Here is a 17,896-nt window from a genome sequence, read left to right on the forward strand (position 1 = left end):
ATATATGCCAAGGGACAAAGCAATGAACAAAAAAGGTATAAAAGTAAAGAATTGTGGATACAAAGTATAGTAAATGATAGCACTTCACACAATAAATGCTTGTAAAAAAGGAAAGTACTGCACTTAAGTACAAAAATGCAGGGATTCAAGTATTGTAAATTAATGAACTTTAAGGGAACCTGTCAGCAGAAATTGACCTACTAAATGTGAACTAGTATGTTGTCAAGCAGCTTAGATCATGTTTCTTTTATGAACTAGAGTGGTGGCATCATCCAGAAAATCCGCTTTTGAGAATTGGTTTTATAAAGTTTATACAGAGGTGTAAAGTTCAGCACTGAATTATAGCTCTGCCTGCCTCTGAAAGCCCTCTCTGTTGTGATTTACATAATGAACATCAGGATAGCCAGCTGTGCCCCAGGATACAGGCAGGAGCGCACCTGCCGTGAGGCGAGTTGAGAATCTCGCCTGAGGCGGCGCACCTCCCGCTGGCTGTGGAGGCGGCGTCATGCTCCCGCCTGTCCCCTGGCCAGCCGGCAAATCAACCCGCCCCCTGGCTGGCATATCTACCTGCCCACTGGCGGACTGGAACATGTGTGTGTGTGTATATTTGCTGTATGTATGTGCAGTGTGTGTTATGCTGTATATACTGTTTATATATGTGTATGTATACTCATGTGTGTAGATGTTGTATATTCTGTATATGTGTATATATGCTGTATGTATATGCAGTATTGGTCAGTGGCATAGAAGAGCTGAAATAATTGCAAATTTTAGCTTTATACTACATGGCGGTATGCTGTATGCATTTTTATACTACATGGCGGTATGCTGTATGCATTTTATACTACATGGCTGTATGCGTTTTATACTACATGGCAGCATGCTGTATGCATTTTATACTATGTTGCGGTACGCTGTATGGATTTTATACTACATGGCAGAACGCTGTATGCATTTTATACTACATGGAGGTACTCTTCATGCATTTTATACTACATGGTGGCAAGCTCATTGTATTTTATACTACATGGTGGTACACTGTATGCATTATATACTATATGCCGGTACTATGAATGCATTTTATACTACATGGCTGTATGCTGTATGCATTTTATACTACATGGCTGTATGCATTTTATACTACATGGCAGCATGCTGTATGCATTTTATACTATGTTGCGGTACGCTGTATGGATTTTATACTACATGGCAGAACGCTATATGCATTTTATACTACATGGAGGTACTCTGCATGCATTTTATACTACATGGTGGCAAGCTCTATGTATTTTATACTACATGGTGGTACACTGTATGCATTATATACTATATGGAGGTACTATGAATGCATTTTATACTACATGGCAGCATGCTATATGTATTATACACTACATGGTGGCACGCTGTATGCATTTTATACTACATGGCAGCACGCTGCATCTATTTTACATGGCTTTTTTTTTTCACACCAAACCAATATGATGGATCTGGTCCTGACACTGCCTGATATGTTATATATATGGGAGGGGGGCGACTCTGTATGGCTCGCCTCGGGCAGCAGAAAACATTGGTTCACCCCTGGATGCATTGCCTTCAAATATGGCATGGGTGACAGTCTTAGGCTACATTCACACGAATGTATGGGGGACGTATATATGGCCGACGTATATACAGTGTATATACGCCCCCCATACACTTCTATTGGCTCACGACCCTGTACGGGAGCGGTACGGTGCCGCATACGTGTGGCACCGTACCGCTCCTTAGCCCATAGAAAGATAGGACATTTCCTATCTTTCTACGGAATACGGTGCTGTGCGCTGTATATTCCTATGGAGAGGGGTGGGGTTGAGCTCTGGTCATCCCCTGATCCCTGTGCCGATGTAGGCCCGCCCTACTACTTTACGGCGGGCATACATCGTGTGAATGTAGCCTTAGGCAAGGAGAACATAACTTTAAAGGTTATTTTCTGCATGATGCCTCAATATTGGTTGAAAATTTACACAAACTGGAAGGTGTTTACTTGGCACAATAGAGGAAGAAGCACTCTGGAGTGCTGATGCTTCTTCCTTTATTGTATCTTCCTGGATCCATGCAACAGGGTCTGCAGGTTTCCATTATAATGTAAGCAGGTCCAGATTGGGCAAATTTGGATACTGTCCCACAACTTGTTTTACTGATTAATCTACTTGACAGCATTAGTGGTTTATTAGGTCAATTTCTGCTGATAGTTTCCTTTAAAAACAGAAAATGGATCTATAGTAAGTCTAGCACTGTAAAGGAAGCTGTGAAAAAAGTGGACGGTTGGTAGATATTAACAAAAAAACTGGTTTCTAGCACCATGTGAGAATTTTTTTTTTTTGCAGAGCCATTAACTTCTATAAAAGTACATGGATAGCAGGCCTTCTGTAAGGTCTTCTATAATAAAAAAAGTACACCATTGTGATCTATAACTGTCTTGGATAACAGGTTAGTGGCAGCTTGTGTGCCTAAATCCTTATGACTGTTGATAATTTGACCCATTAAAATTCTTGCCCCCCTCCCTTTGCCTGCTTTAATCTAACACAGTGGGAGGGGGAAGTGCTCCTGCACAATGTTCTCAGTCTGTGCAGCTGCGGCACAGTGAGGCTCAGGTAATGTCCCCCAGAGCCTTTTTTGATCATTATCATAAAGTTGAAAGTTGATTTTAGAAGGAAGGAGGCCATGGATAACCAATATAAGAAGATAGCCACAGTCACAGTGCCTGGATCTATCAGTAAGTGCCCCAGGTTTATCATATTCTGGTAAAATTATGTTCTCTTTCGTAAAATATTAAGTAACTTTTAGATGTGCTGTTGTCAATTTGAGAAGATGTCAGCTTTTTATACTATACACCAGATCTACAGTATCAGTTTTTTACTTAATTTAAATAATTCTATTTTCATTTGATAAAATCTTTGAAGACATAATCATCTGAACACCTGTTAGATCTCATCTGAGAGCGGAATATCATTCAGAGGGCGAACGTTAGAGCACACACAACATTGAGTCTTTAGATAAAGGATTAAAAAAACATATGGACGAATAGAAAGAAATGTGTATGAAAAAGAAGCACAGAGCTTGGTCACTTGGTCTCTGACCCCAATGGGGCTCACAATCTAATCAACCTACCAATATGTTTTGAAGTGTAGGAGGAAACCGGAGAACCCGGAGGAAACCCATGCAAACACGGAAAGGACATACAAACAGACCAATGAATACACAGAGTTGCAGAACAATAGCAACTCATACATCCTGTTCTAATCCAGCTTTCCAATCATATTCCCTTGCATTTTTAATCATTTTATTTAAGAAGAGATCAATGTTACCTGAGAGTTTATGTACACTTACAATGCTTAACCCCTTCATAACTGAGGGTCACTGGTGCCTACATGTCCAGGTCAATCTTTGCAGTTCTTTTATGCTCCTCTTTAAATGATGATAGCCCAAATTTATCAAAACTAGTGCAGTCTGTACTATGTGTGGTTTGCCTGTGAAGTGTGCAGGCTGCGCCAAATTCATCAAAGGTGGTGCACGTTCTTCATGCTCTGCATCAAAGTGTGCACCGTTTTTTTTGGTGCACTTGGTTCACGCTGCAGAATTGTGGTGCAGACAGAATTGTGGCACATGTCAGTAATAAATGTGGCGCAAACTCGGACTAACATGCTCCTTTTGGTGCACATTTTTTCTGTCTTTTAGAACATAGTGCAGTTGCAAACACTTTATAAATACATGTGCAAACAGTTTTCACGTTCTTTTCCGTGCAAAGTCAAACAGAAAAATGGTGCAAATATTTTTATAAATGTGGGCCGATACCTTTTGAATTGCTTACATATCATAACAATTTTTAACTTTAACTTCATAAATTATTTTATTAATAACATGTTTTTTGTTTGTTTCATTAGAAGACCGACAACTAGGAATGTGAAAAAATATGCTGTTCTGCCAATTTTCCCATTGTAGTTTTAATAATAAGTAGTAAAATTGTATTAACCTTTATACACGTATATACTTTAGCTTCAGAGGGCCCTATAGACTGTTTATTAAGTGCAAAATATCAGCTTGGATTTTTTTTGTACTGGTGGATTGGCACCCCGACTGCAATATTTGGTCTAAATATGCAGTTAAAAAGTAGGGGTCACATATGTTCCATGTACACAGGGGTCATCTAGAAACTTTGTTAAATGGTTCCATCCAAAAATTTTAACTCTATTTCAATAGATGTGGCCTAGATAAAGGAGTGGTCTGCTCAAATAGGTTTAGTAATTGATACATTATGCAGATATTATTTATTTCATATCACAAAACCATAGAAATGTTTTCACAACTTAACCAAAAGTTTATTGATATTGCAGCAGTTTTCTTTACTGCAGTCAGGATGTGGCCATTGCTGTGTAAATATACAGCTAAAGTCGATTCTATTAACTATAAAAATAATTACTGTCATTATACTGTGAATGGTACATGACTTTCTGGAAAGAATTAATATCCTAGTCCTTCTTCTTTTTCCTCAAGTGCCACTATAAGAGCATTGCAGACCACTAGAAGCTGCTATGGAATGAAATCCTGCAAAGCATTTGGTTAATTTGTTTCAAGGGAAATCAAATCAGTTTAATGTAATTTCCCCTAATTGGTCCAGCAACATTAATGCACTAACCGTTGATTGTAAATAAAAATACCAGATATAGAGGAGCCGCAAATGGCTTTGTTGAAGCTAGCAGATGTAAATTACCTTGCTTACTTGGACTATTTTATCTATTTCCCTCTTGTATACACATGCACAGGACTTTCGACTACTTTGTTATTTTTATTATGTTTATCCGCCTTGCAAGGCTTGATTGTATTCCTCTTGTGCCTCATGTTGTTTATTTCCTGTTAGTCTTTTAAAACCCATTTTGTCACTTCAGCAGCATATGCTGAGCACTCCGTTTTTGTTCAGGATTCTTACTACATTTTCGCTATTTGTTTAGTAGACCAACTATACAGAATTCTGTTTTTCACTGGCACTTGAAAGAAATGAAAAATGGCAACAATAGTTTCAAAAGTAAAACATCAAAGTTTCAAGTATTAAAATGAACCACTTGCCAATCGCTAGATGACTTAACATGCCAGGCATTTACATTTATAAGGATGACTATAATTTATTATTTGTGCAGCTAAGACAACTTTCAGACAAAGACAAAACAGTTTTTTATGACCTCTGCCTTCCTGATCTTCAGTAAGCCCTGTGTATATTGCTAAGAATGCCACTGTGGTCCAACCTGGGGATCACATGAATGCTGCGTAGTTGCAGTTAAGTGTGCTTCAGGTGGGCTATATTTCCCTTATGACCGGGGTTATTAAAGTCAGGAACTGGTGTAGATTTACAAACCATGACCTGATTAAAGAAAAACACATAGGGGGAGAGTTCGTGTGAAAGAAATATTTAAAGCCAGTAAGTAGGTTTTTTTGGTAATTTGCACAAGAATGTGTTTTCCTCCACCATCAACACTTTCAAAAAAGAGCAGGGGGCAAGAGCAAGGAATAGATAACACCAAAAGACAATATTTATACAACTAAAATGGTACAAAAAGTTATCTAAAAAATTAATCTGCCACCTGCTGGGGTAAATAGATGCATAGCAAGCTGTGCAGATAACACATAAGTGTTGCAGGGTCTTCATTGCTGTAATGTGCACCACATTTATCCTGTGTGTCTGAAGATATTAACTATCCATACCACTCCATACTATAGTGTGCTAAACGGATAACCAAACACTCAGTGTGGCCAAGTCATAACAGTGGGCTGAGCACAGAACCCTGGTGACCATTCTGAGTAGGAATCATTGACCACAAATCTCTGGATATGATCCTTCAGCCTCTTTTCAACCCATTTAAAAACATTTCCTGCCAAACCAATAGACATTATTTTATCTATCACTGATAGGTGGTTTTGAAGTGGTAGACTTTCCATAGCAATATTAGTACTTTCTGTAAAATTGCATTAAAAAGTTTAAGTTTATGGTCTTAAATTTTTTTATAATGCAACATTTCTGGTTGCTTTGTAATTAAAAATGTATGTTGTTATGTTGGCAGGTCGGTACGTGACAGTGACGATGATGATGATGAAGAAGACAGAAAGTTAAATCGAGGTTGCACTCTTCAATATCAGCATGCAACTCTACAAGTTTTTACCCAGTTTCATACCACATCTTCTGAAGGCAACGACCAGGTTATCACAATGTTGGGCCCAAATTGGCTTGTGGAGGTTACCGATCTGGTGAATGATTTCATGCAGGTGGAAGACCCAAAAATAGCAGAAATGGTCGACAGTAATACATTGGCTGGTAGAGAACCTGGTACAACTATTTTCAAAGTGAGTGTTTCTAAATGAAATTATGTCTAAATTTCATACCACCTACATTTTGCCACCTAAACTGAAGTGTCAGTCAGTGAAGAATGCTAGGCCCAACCTTCAGAACAGATGGAAACAGTACAGTGAATTAAGCAGCAGCAGAAGTGTACTAGCCTCAATGTAATCAAAATTCCTAGTAGATGACAAACAGAAAAATGGCTTTTATTTATTCTTTATTCATCTATGTGCAATGTTTAAGCTTCATGAAACCTTCATCTAGCAAATCTCAGACACTTAAGCACACTGGTAACAAAACAAGTGATAAAGCAATCAGTAATAACCTAAAGGTGATACAGAAAATAACTTTACTCTGATTTTAAATGACGGTGGAGATAAAATTAGCCCCTTAAAGGGGTTATCCGGGTTTAACTTTTTTTTTATGGCCGGGCTGGGGAAGGCTAGTTAAACATAATAAACATGTACTTACCCCCTCCGGCGCCGCCGATGTCCCGCGCCGCGGTCCCTTCGATCCGTGCCCCTGTTTGTTTACAGGGGCACGGAAGCCGCGCACAGGGAGCTTCCGGTCCACGACGTGGACGGCTCCTCCCATGCGTCCCTATCTCTTAGCGTTGTAAGCGCTGAGAGATGGTGCGCATGGGAGCTTCCGGCCGGCCGGAAGCTCCCTGTGCGCCGGTGTAATGAAACCGGCGCACAGAGAAGACGGGCCGCGGCGCGGGAAACTTTGTTCCAAGTAACACCTCCTCTTTATTATTTGGGTTAGCACAATCACAGAGATACCAAATTTATTTAGGTATTAATATGTTTTAATAGATTTTTTAAAATGTAAACCTTTCTGTATGAACAATAAATTTCTTCATTTGACCATTTTGTGAAAAACTATAGCGTACAGACTTGTGTTTGGTCTCATTATTTGAGGCGTGAAATTGCCTTTTTGTATTGCTATAATTTTGTGGAATGTATGATCGTTTAATCACTTTTTACTGAAATTTTTGTGAGTTGTGAAATGGCAAAAACAGTGGAAGTGTGGACATTTGTGTTCTACTTTCCATTGCGGGTTCACTGCTGGAAATAAGCATTTTTTTATATTTTGATGATGGATCCTGAAAGTGTTCAATTCTGGATACTAAATCTGGTGCAGTTTAAGGCTGTTTAGTCTACATTTACACCTCCTTATAGTTGGCTTAGTTTACACCGGAAAATGTATCAGCAGTTTAGCTAATTATGCTAGAATTTGGCTCATTTTGCCAAGTTTATATTCCTCTCCCTCCCAACTTTTAGTTAGTGCAGTGCACCTTTTTATATTACACACATGGCCAATTGTAGCAATCCTAACTCCCTTCCTAAGGTTAAATGAATGGTGACAAACTCACTAAATTCAGCAGAACTGGGCAATAATACATCATGTATGGTGATCAGGGCCAGATTAAGGGTGGTGGGGGCCCCTGGGCGCAAACTGGTGGGGGCCCTTCCAACAATTATTTTGGAGGTTAGTAGCCTGCCAGCCCCCCTGTAGTATATAGCCTGCCAGCCCCCCTGTAGTATATAGCCTGCCAGCCCCCTGTAGTATATAGCGTGCCAGCCCCCTGTAGTATATAGCCTGCCAGCCCCCTGTAGTATAAAGCCACCAGACCCCTGTAGTATAAAGCCACCAGCCCCCTGTAGACTATAGCCGCCAGTCCCCTGTAGAAAATGGCGATCTTGGTGATCTCCCCCAGCGAAGGCAGCTGTGTCTCACTGACATAGCTGTCATCCTAGACCCCTATGTGCTTTGCGAGCGGCCACCGGCCGCTGCGCATTGTGCACAGAGACACAGAGCTGAGCTAAGTCGCTGACTGTCCGAAACTGGTGGGGGCCCCTTAAAAAGTGAAAGTGGTGGGGGCCCCGGGGCTCGAGCCCCATGAGCCCCTCCTTTAATCCGGCCCTGATGGTGATGTCTTGAGCATAAGGGTTAAGCACAAAGGATTTCAAAATGCTGTGTTCTTATGGTAGAGATGTCCGGTAGCGGTGTTACACAAGCATGATAATAAAAAAATGGAAACCATGGAGCTGTGCAATATCCTACATCACTGCAACCCAAATAATCCCACTGATTAAACATTAAAATGTTTCTTTTTCACCAGGCTAAAATACACTTTCCATACACAACTTTTTGTCCCTGCTTTTTAGCAAATCTGTGACAGAAACTCCTAACAGTTTTCTCAGACACAAATGTAAAAATAGCCTTAGTCTCCACTCCATATTTAGATCATGTGCATGCATGACTAATCTAAACATGCAAGTATATAGGGTTTATTAAAGTTATTGGCCAAGTCTGACTCCCTACCTGAAACAGAAAGTCCGTTGTAGAGAATATTTTATTTTAATAAATGTGGATGGTGAAATGTGCAATGGACACAGTAAATGCTAGTATTGGTATATTCGCCAAAATAAATCGCAGCATCTCTCACCACCCTGCCTCCTACTTATAGGAGGTGGTGTATCATTACTTTTACTCTCTGTGTGGTGTTGTTTTGGAGAATTTGCAGGTGCAAATGCTGTTTTGCAACTTTCCAAACATAGGACAGTGCAAAGTCACTTTTATATGGACCCTGCTTGCACCAAATTCATTAAACTAGCATAGCCATTTTTTCACAAAAGGACTAAATTCATCTATTATGATTTTCCATTTAGGCATAAGTTTTGGCTTAAAATAACTCCAGTCCCCACCCTGGTTTATGTGCTGTGATTTTTGATGTTTTTTTAAAACTTTTCATGCGACTATCGCAAACAACCCCCTTTTTACAAGACACTGCCAGCAAATTTATCAAGGACCAAATCCACTTTAAATGGAAATCTACCATTTTTTATGTATTGTGAACATACATAGCTTGAGAATGCTGTAGCTACAGTGATGCAGAAACATATCTTGTTTAATCACTGATCCGAGTGGTTTAATGCAAAAAACTATTATAAAATTCAGGACCTTGGGACCCTGGATTGCATGCTGGCTGCTGTGCATAAACACATTACACAGAGCTTCCTGAACTGTCCACAGAGGACTAATCAACCTGAGCTGGATGACTCCTACACAGCAAATTGCTGCAGGGATTGATGACTTCTGCCTGTCACAGACAACAAAGTGATTAGATGATTCTTCCGAGCAGTGCATAATTAGGGTAAGAGGAGAAGCGCCGGTCCAGCCACAGGATCGACAAAGCCTTATTATTATAATTTTATGATTATTTTTTCAGCAAAACCACTCAGTGATTATATAAGATATGTTTCTGCATCAGTGTCACTACAGCATTCTCAAGGTATGTTTGGTTTATAATGTATAAAAACAAATGGTAGATTGCCTTTAATAAATCAGCAGAGGAGCTCCAAAGACAGACTGTCATAAGGAGCTTGCCTAATGATACATTTGTAAGTATTTAACATGTTGAAAGTGGTGGTATTTCATTGCAATATTGGGGTGACCCTCTGCGCACCCAGTTATCTAAAAACAGACTTTATTGGCTGTTATAATATGGGAAGTGACTGCATATATGTGGACATCTATAAAGTAGCACTTTAATTTGCTAAATACTGTGACATATTGAGATTGTAAGAAAGTTGCTTCATCTTGTTTTGTCTTTTTGTTGTCTAATTTTGGACAGGTGGTATCTCCACTTATGGAAGCAGTGCTGGGTGAGACTACAATCACAGTGACTGAGGAGAAGGTTAGCATTGTGGAGCTCCAGGCACAGGTGATATCAGGACTGACCCTCTCTCTACATGCCAGCCCCGGAAACAGCCACACTATAATTGCAAAGACAACAGCTCAGCATATGTTAAAATATCCAAAGCAAGTAAGTGACCCCATTGAGTAACAATGTGGAGAGTTTCTACAGTGTAATGTAGAATATAGTGTTTTTACTGAACAGTCTGAAAATAAGCTTTTATTTCAAAGGGTGGTTTCTAATTTAGCAGCGGGAGGGCTATATAAATATGCATGCTTGTCGAGATGCTATCACTGAATGCACTTACAATGTTAGAATGTGTTTTAAGCAGATAAATATAATCCTGAAAGTAATATAGCAACATTAAAGAATTTGTATAACCAGTTCTGGTTATAGCTCTCTGAAGTTTTGCTTTACTGTATGAAAAAGAGAAAAACATTCCAAAAGTCTATTTCATCTTCCATTCTATGTTGTAAGTGATATACATTTGGCAGGACCGTTCTTCACACAATTGTTAAATCATTGTAGATGTTTATGGAATTTATAGAAAATATCGGTTTCCCTACATTCATATATAACTTTTTTTGAGGCATTTGAGATACCAGACCCTTCACACATTTGTTTCGCTTTTATAACATAACCTATACATTTTGTACGCAACCAAATTCACACTTTGCATTAACATTACATTCTGTAGTTTTTAAAATTAGCTTCTGACCATCTACCATCAAAATCAAGCATGGTAAACCAGGAACACTTACTTATAGATCCAGACATTGTGGGGGAGATTATTCATACACTGGTGCAGAAACGCCAGCGTATGATTGTGGCCATGCCCTCCCGTTGTTGCTCCGAATACATCAAGAGGCTAAACCACGGCACCCACCAGGAAAGACTATGTCATGTCACTGGTTTTTCAAAAGAACATGGCGTTGAGGTGGCATACTTGGTATAGTAATTGCAACGTCTTGCACTGCGCAAGAATTTGCCGTTATTTCACTGCTTCTACAGCTGAAAACTGTTGTAAATGCAGTGATAAATCTCACCCTGTGACTGTGGTAATATTCTTATATTTGTTATCCATGACCTTCTTCCTTCTAAAATCATCTTTTAAAATTATTCTAAGCACTCTGCACAAGTGGTAAGTGATCATGGAGTAAGGTGAGACAGTGTAACACTCTGTAAAACCAGATCAAAGAGGCGCTGGATAACCCCCCAGACTCATTAGCATTATTTTAAGAGTAGATTTTAGAAGGAAGGAGGCCATGGATAACAAATGTAAGATGGTTAACACAATCATAGTGCCTGGATCTATGAGTAAGTGCCCCAGGATTATCCTGCTTGATTTCATGGTAGATTTCCGTTAATTGTGTTCCTGCCAAAGCATTACCTCACCTCCTCCTCATGAGGCCCTAGCTGGCCTTTTAATTTGCGTTCTCTTGGTTTAGATCTAAGGAGCCCTCACTGATAATACTGACCCTGGTCACATTCAAGGCTATGACCTTAGTTCTACATGTAAATATTGATAATTAATACATGTTATGGGCGGCACGGTGGCTGAGTGAGTAGCACTTCTGCCTTGCAGCACTGGGGTCCTGGGTCTGAATCCCACCCAGGTCAACATCTGCAAAGAGTTTGTATGTTCTCTCCGTGTTTGCGTTGGTTTCCTCCGGTTTCCTCCCACACTCCAAAACATACTGTTAGGCTGTTTAGATTGTGATCCCCATGGGGACAGGGACCAATTTGACATGCTTTGTGCAGCGCTGCGTAATCTGTGTGCGCTATATAAATAAAGGAATTATTACATTTTGCTGTGTTTTATAAAATTTATTACTCATATATGTGTTTTTCTTTCATTTTAGGAAGGTCTGCTTAACCTTTGGCTCACATTCAGTGATGGAACCTCTGCGCCACTGTCACTTTATGATCCCAAGGATTACACATTAGCTGTCACAAGCTTAGATGAACAGGTGGTATCTGTAAGCCCAGAACGTGCTTTTCCCCTTGTTATCGCTGGAGAAGAGCAAGGAACAGGGTCCTTGCTCAGGGCAGAAATGATAATTAATGAAAGCTGCCAAAAGACTAAAAGAAAAAGTGTACTTTTTACATCAATGGCTCTGGTTCATGTTGTGTTTGGTTCACTTGAACCAGGAGGGGAAGGTGAACAGGGAAAATTCCTAACTGATGTTCCACCACATTCATCTGTGCATGAAAGCAAAGAAACATCAAGAACAGCTTCTATGATAACTCTATCCACGCCAGTTGAAGAGCACAGTTCACATGCTACCGGGGAATATTCTTTACCAATTCCTACAGTTTATCCTCAATTACCACGAGGATTAACAGACCTGGAGATTGGGATGTATGCTCTCCTTGGAGTTTTCTGCCTTGCTATACTGGTCTTCCTTATAAACTGTATTGTGTTTGTGCTAAAATACAGACACAAACGGGTTCCACCAGAGGGCCAGGCCAATCCTGATCATTCTCACCACTGGGTTTTTCTTGGAAATGGACAGCCTCTTAGGGCAAGAGGAGAATTATCCCCACAACCTGAAAGTCCAGGAAATCCTTTAGAAGCAGGAACTCTGCCACCTCATCATTCTTCTTGCTGTAGAGGGGAAGCAAGAGGCAGCAGCAGTAACAGTAGTTCTCAGGCCAGTGTGCAAAGCCAGTCTCATGGACGTGGAGATGGCTCCTCTGGTGGTGGTGGCTCCAGTAGGGAAGCAAGTGAGGACCCATTAAGTTCATCTCCAACATCCAAACGCAAGAGAGTGAAATTTACTACCTTTACTAATTTGCCTAGTGAAGGTAGTGTTTATGATGCAGTACCAGGAGCAGAGGAATGTGATCTTGAGTGGGTCTGCCGAGATATGGGACTAAGAGACCAACATGAACTCAGAGACTATATCAGGAGGGTCAGAGACATGGCATAGCCTTAGGATTTGTTGGGCCTATTGTAATGGACAAGATGGGCAAACATGCACCCATTATGTATGCTGTTACCTGCAAAACACAGGAATGGGATAGGTTCCCTCTTACGTCTCTATATTAATGTATTCAAACCCACACACACTGCCACTCACCTCTTTTCCTTCCTTCATACCAATAGTCACATAAGACATTTACTTGTCTGTCTTTTTCTTCTTCGCTTTTCTTCTAAACACATCTAGTCAAGAGAAGGGAGCATGTTGTCTACCCATGTCTTGTTATTCTTTTAGAAGGAGATGAGAGTATCACTTGGCATCCTGCATACCAAACTGCTTCATATATCACATAAGTCTATGCCATTCTTAAGTTTCTGATGAAACAAAGAACCACAAAAGAAGAACTGGTTCTTTAGCTCTTGAGAAAAATAAAATCTTTATTGTTTTTGTGAAACAAAAACATTTTATAAAACGTACACAAGTTAAACATGGCCATTGAACTGATGAAACAAAACACAACAGGAGATTTAAGAGACATCGGGGAACAATGAAGTTTGCCACTCTAAATAAAATTTGCTGAACAAATCTGAAAGTGAAAACATCTAAAAAATAACCTTCAATTACGTTAACATGCTGTAACAATTATACAGCATCATATAGTAGTATAACAAGTACAAAAAGTGCAGATTCAAAAAGCACCTCACATGTGACAAGAATTTTCTCAGGGGATATAAGCAGTTAATATGGTTCATATATTGCTTAAATAGGTGACATTGTGGCAAAACATAGTGTGGGAGTGTAGCTATCTATGAATGGGCTAGTACTAAGAGATAAAGTAATGGCAGAAACATATACTCAAATACTTCTGGTATTGGGCTATACAAGGGATAAGAGTGCAGCTAATACTTGTCTTACTGACACATACTTGCTTACTCAGAATGCTTAGGGTTTATTTCGTCATTTTGAGCCACAGCATTTTGTTTGTCATGTAACCACACAAATTGACTATAATTAATTGTTGCAAAGGGAAACTTTTTTTCTTTCTTTCAAATATTTGGAGTCAGCTAAACCATTCAAAAATGAATCCTTGATTCTATGAGTCAGTCTTTAAATCGCGCAACATTCAGTCTGAAGAGTTCTTGTAGTAGGATTTCTTCAAACAAACCCTAAACCTTGTATATGTATCTTTATTTTATTATATGCAAACATGCATTTATTTCCAGTTTTAGTTTACCAGGATGTGATTTATATATTTTCAAAGTAATAAGACATTAATACTCTGACGGATCCTTAACACTTATAGGACTACTGCCATTTTATTTTGATTTTTTATTTCTTTTGGCTTTTTGGATAAATACATTGAGTGTTATGGCAGAAGACCACTCACCTGTGTTAACGGATACTCCAGGTGCCACCAAGTATGGAGGACAGTGCACATCTGCTACAATCAGGGGACCATTTGTTGGGGGTATATTGTTCCCAAGCAGGATGAATGGGTGCATAGAACGTTCTCCTTATATAAGACATGTATGTCTTGAATTTAACCACCATTTATGTCAAATGATTCCCTCAACGAATATATGGGAAAATAAAGTTTGGCAGTGCACCAAAGTTCTGGCTGTTTTCTTTATTATCTTTATACACTGAATACATTTCAAGTATGATTTTCATTATGTTATGTTATGTGTTACAAAGCGGACTCTTTTACTGGAGGAAACGGGAACAAATGTGAATCCAGACATGAAAAGGCGAGTATTCCAACTGCTGTCAGATAACTCATTCCAATTTCCGGCAGACTGTACAATCTGTCACATGTCACATTTGACTCCGCAGTTGCAGCACATGGCCGACTCTATAAAGCTCAACATTGTTGAGCTCCTTGAGACTGTCACATAATTTCCTCTTGTTTGTATGTACATAGAGGAAGGCAGAGGCTGTCCTTGTGTTAAAGTACCTGCAGGGTGACTTTTGATATAACTATATTAATTACATTGCCCTCATTCAGATCTATCAACAGGGTGCACGTTTCTGCTAAATCTGACATTGTTATACAACACTTTTCTAAGTAGAAAATATGGTATTCTGCTGTTTGGTAACGTTGACTTCAAAAGACTTTACATACATGTTTTTTATCTGCAGCAAAATTATACTTGTAGGCTTAATTTAAATTCTAATACACAATGAGATTATTTTCTGTGGAGACCTGGCAATCCAAAAGCCCATAATTCCATAAGGGAACTGAGGTCCTTTGTAGGTACCGTATTTATACTGCTTTCGAATTGAAGAAAAAAAAAACATCTCGGTGCAGGCAAAAACTATGAAGGAACCACAGCTCTCTGTTGATTTTAATGCTGTTGGTCAAGGATGGATTAAGACTACCGTGGGTTCTGGGCTGTATGAAAAGTATGTGCTCCCCACAAATCAATGTTTTATTTAAAATATTTTTTAACATCTACTGACTACATAGCTCTTTGAAGTACAACTGTAAAGTATAAAAACTTTTGCCTAGCTCTGCACTAAGCCAATATAAGCAGCTAACAGGCTACAAGCTAGCAGTTACCTTTTCCATATTGCTATCTTTGTTTGTTTGGTTACCATGGGAATCTGTGGCTAGATGGAGGAGATAGGAGAAGTATGGTGGGTGTTGTTAGGAGGGATTACTAGCACATGTACATTCATGATCAGTTGCAGGAGAATATCAGTCCCTGCAGCATGTAAAAAGCTACAGGACCTGCAGTGATGTCATAAGCATGTGACTAATCACATGTTTCAGGTCATCCAATTGCATGCCAGGAATGGTATGTAGCATAGCAGTTTGTATTTGAAAGTTTGAACTTAGCAGAAAGCAGTTTGAATGCACAAATGAAGAGCTCGGGCTCCCCATCAGTTCTAATGATTTTACTTTCCCGTGATGTTATTTATTATTCCATGCTGTATACTGGGAAGCAGGAAAAAAATTCCAATTGTGGAAAAATTTAAAAAAATGCATGTGCGTCACGTTCTTGTGAGCTCAGTTTTTATGACTTTCACTCTGTGCTCCAAATAACACCTCTACTTTGTTCTTTGCAATCACGGTGATACCAAATTTATATAGGTTTTATTGTGTTTTAATACATTTTAAAAAATCAAACAAATGTGTACGAAAAATAAAAAAATCTTTTGCCATGTTTTAAGTGCCGCCGTCGACTTTACCGGTTAACATTGTCTTTACAAAGTATGTGTGTTCACATGACACGAACATGTTTGTTAACATGTGTTTGTTGATGCATATGTTAACGTAAATGTAAATGCATGTGGATTTTGACATTATGTTAATGTGTGTTTTGTAAACAAATTGTCAACAGCTATGTAATCAGGCAAATTTGCTCAGCTGTTCTGATGCATTTGGAAATGCATGCGTTACTGCCATGTGTGAAAGCACCCTCACTGTGTGTGTGTGTATATATATATATATATAGATAGATAGATATAATATATGCATGCCCTGAGTGCTATTGGCATCAATGCCCATAGCTGATGTCACAACCAGGAAGTCCCGCCCAATCAAGAAAAGCTGAGATGGTTTTATATACACTCACCAGCCACTTTATTAGGTACACCTGTCCAACTGCTCGTTAACACTTAATTTCTAATCAGCCAATCACAAGCCGGCAACTCAGTGCATTTGGGAATGTAGACATGGTCAAGACAATCTCCTGCAGTTCAAACCGAGCATCAGTATGGGGAAGAAAGGTGATTTGAGTGCCTTTGAACGTGGCATGGTTGTTGGTGCCAGAAGGGCTGGTCTGAGTATTTCAGAAACTGCTGATCTACTGGGATTTTCACGCACAACCATCTCTAGGGTTTACAGAGAATGGTCCAAAAAAGAAAAAAACATCCAGTGAGCGGCAGTTCTGTGGGCGGAAATGCCTTGTTGATGCCAGAGGTCAGAGGAGAATGGGCAGACTGGTTCGAGCTGATAGAAAGGCAACAGTGACTCAAATCGCCACCCGTTACAACCAAGGTAGGCAGAAGAGCATCTCTGAACGCACAGTACGTCGAACTTTGAGGCAGATGGGCTACAGCAGCAGAAGACCACACCGGGTGTCACTCCTTTCAGCTAAGAACAGGAAACTGAGGCTACAATTTGCACAAGCTCATCGAAATTGGACAGTAGAAGATTGGAAAAACGTTGCCTGATCTGATGAGTCTCGATTTCTACTGCGACATTCGGATGGTAGGGTCAGAATTTGGCGTCAACAACATGAAAGCATGGATCCTGCCTTGTATCAACGGTTCAGGCTGGTGGTGGTGGTGTCATGGTGTGGGGAATATTTTCTTTGCACTCTTTGGGCCCCTTGGTACCAATTGAGCATTGTTGCAACGCCACAGCCTACCTGAGTATTGTTGCTGACCATGTCTATCCCTTTATGACCACAATGTACCCAACATCTGATGGCTATTTTCAGCAGGATAATGCGCCATGTCATAAAGCTGGAATCATCTCAGACTGGTTTCTTGAACATGACAATGAGTTCACTGTACTCAAATGGCCTCCACAGTCACCAGATCTCAATCCAATAGAGCATCTTTGGGATGTGGTGGAACGAGAGATTCGCATCATGGATGTGCAGCCGACAAATCTGCGGCAACTGTGTGATGCCATCATGTCAATATGGACCAAAATCTCTGAGGAATGCTTCCAGCACCTTGTTGAATCCATGACATGAAGAATTGAGGCAGTTCTGAAGGCAAAAGGGGGTCCAACCCGTTACTAGAATGGTGTACCTAATAAAATGGCCGGTGAGTATATATATATATATTAGCCCGATATCTCAGGATAGGGAAAAGCCATCAGAGGGTCTCTGGAGGGTCTCTCCAGCTGTGCTAAAACTAATTTTGTCAAGTAACTTTACAGTTACG

The 17,896-nt window shown here is 39.8% G+C and overlaps 1 protein-coding gene across 1 annotated transcript in view; it reads left to right on the plus strand.

The window, feature by feature from the left end:
* Positions 1 to 14,607, plus strand: part of TMEM132E (transmembrane protein 132E) — a 304,419-nt gene extending 289,812 nt beyond the window's left edge. Inside the window, exons 8-10 of the mRNA XM_072136232.1 lie at positions 6,093 to 6,372; positions 10,008 to 10,199; positions 11,933 to 14,607. Of these exons, the coding sequence (XP_071992333.1) occupies positions 6,093 to 6,372; positions 10,008 to 10,199; positions 11,933 to 13,003 (1,543 nt within the window). The 3' untranslated portion in view covers positions 13,004 to 14,607. The remainder of the gene's footprint in view (positions 1 to 6,092; positions 6,373 to 10,007; positions 10,200 to 11,932) is intronic.
* Positions 14,608 to 17,896: the final 3,289 nt, after the last annotated feature.

This window comes from Engystomops pustulosus, chromosome 2 (genome assembly GCF_040894005.1).
Source record: "Engystomops pustulosus chromosome 2, aEngPut4.maternal, whole genome shotgun sequence".
NCBI classification, from domain to species: domain Eukaryota; kingdom Metazoa; phylum Chordata; class Amphibia; order Anura; family Leptodactylidae; genus Engystomops; species Engystomops pustulosus.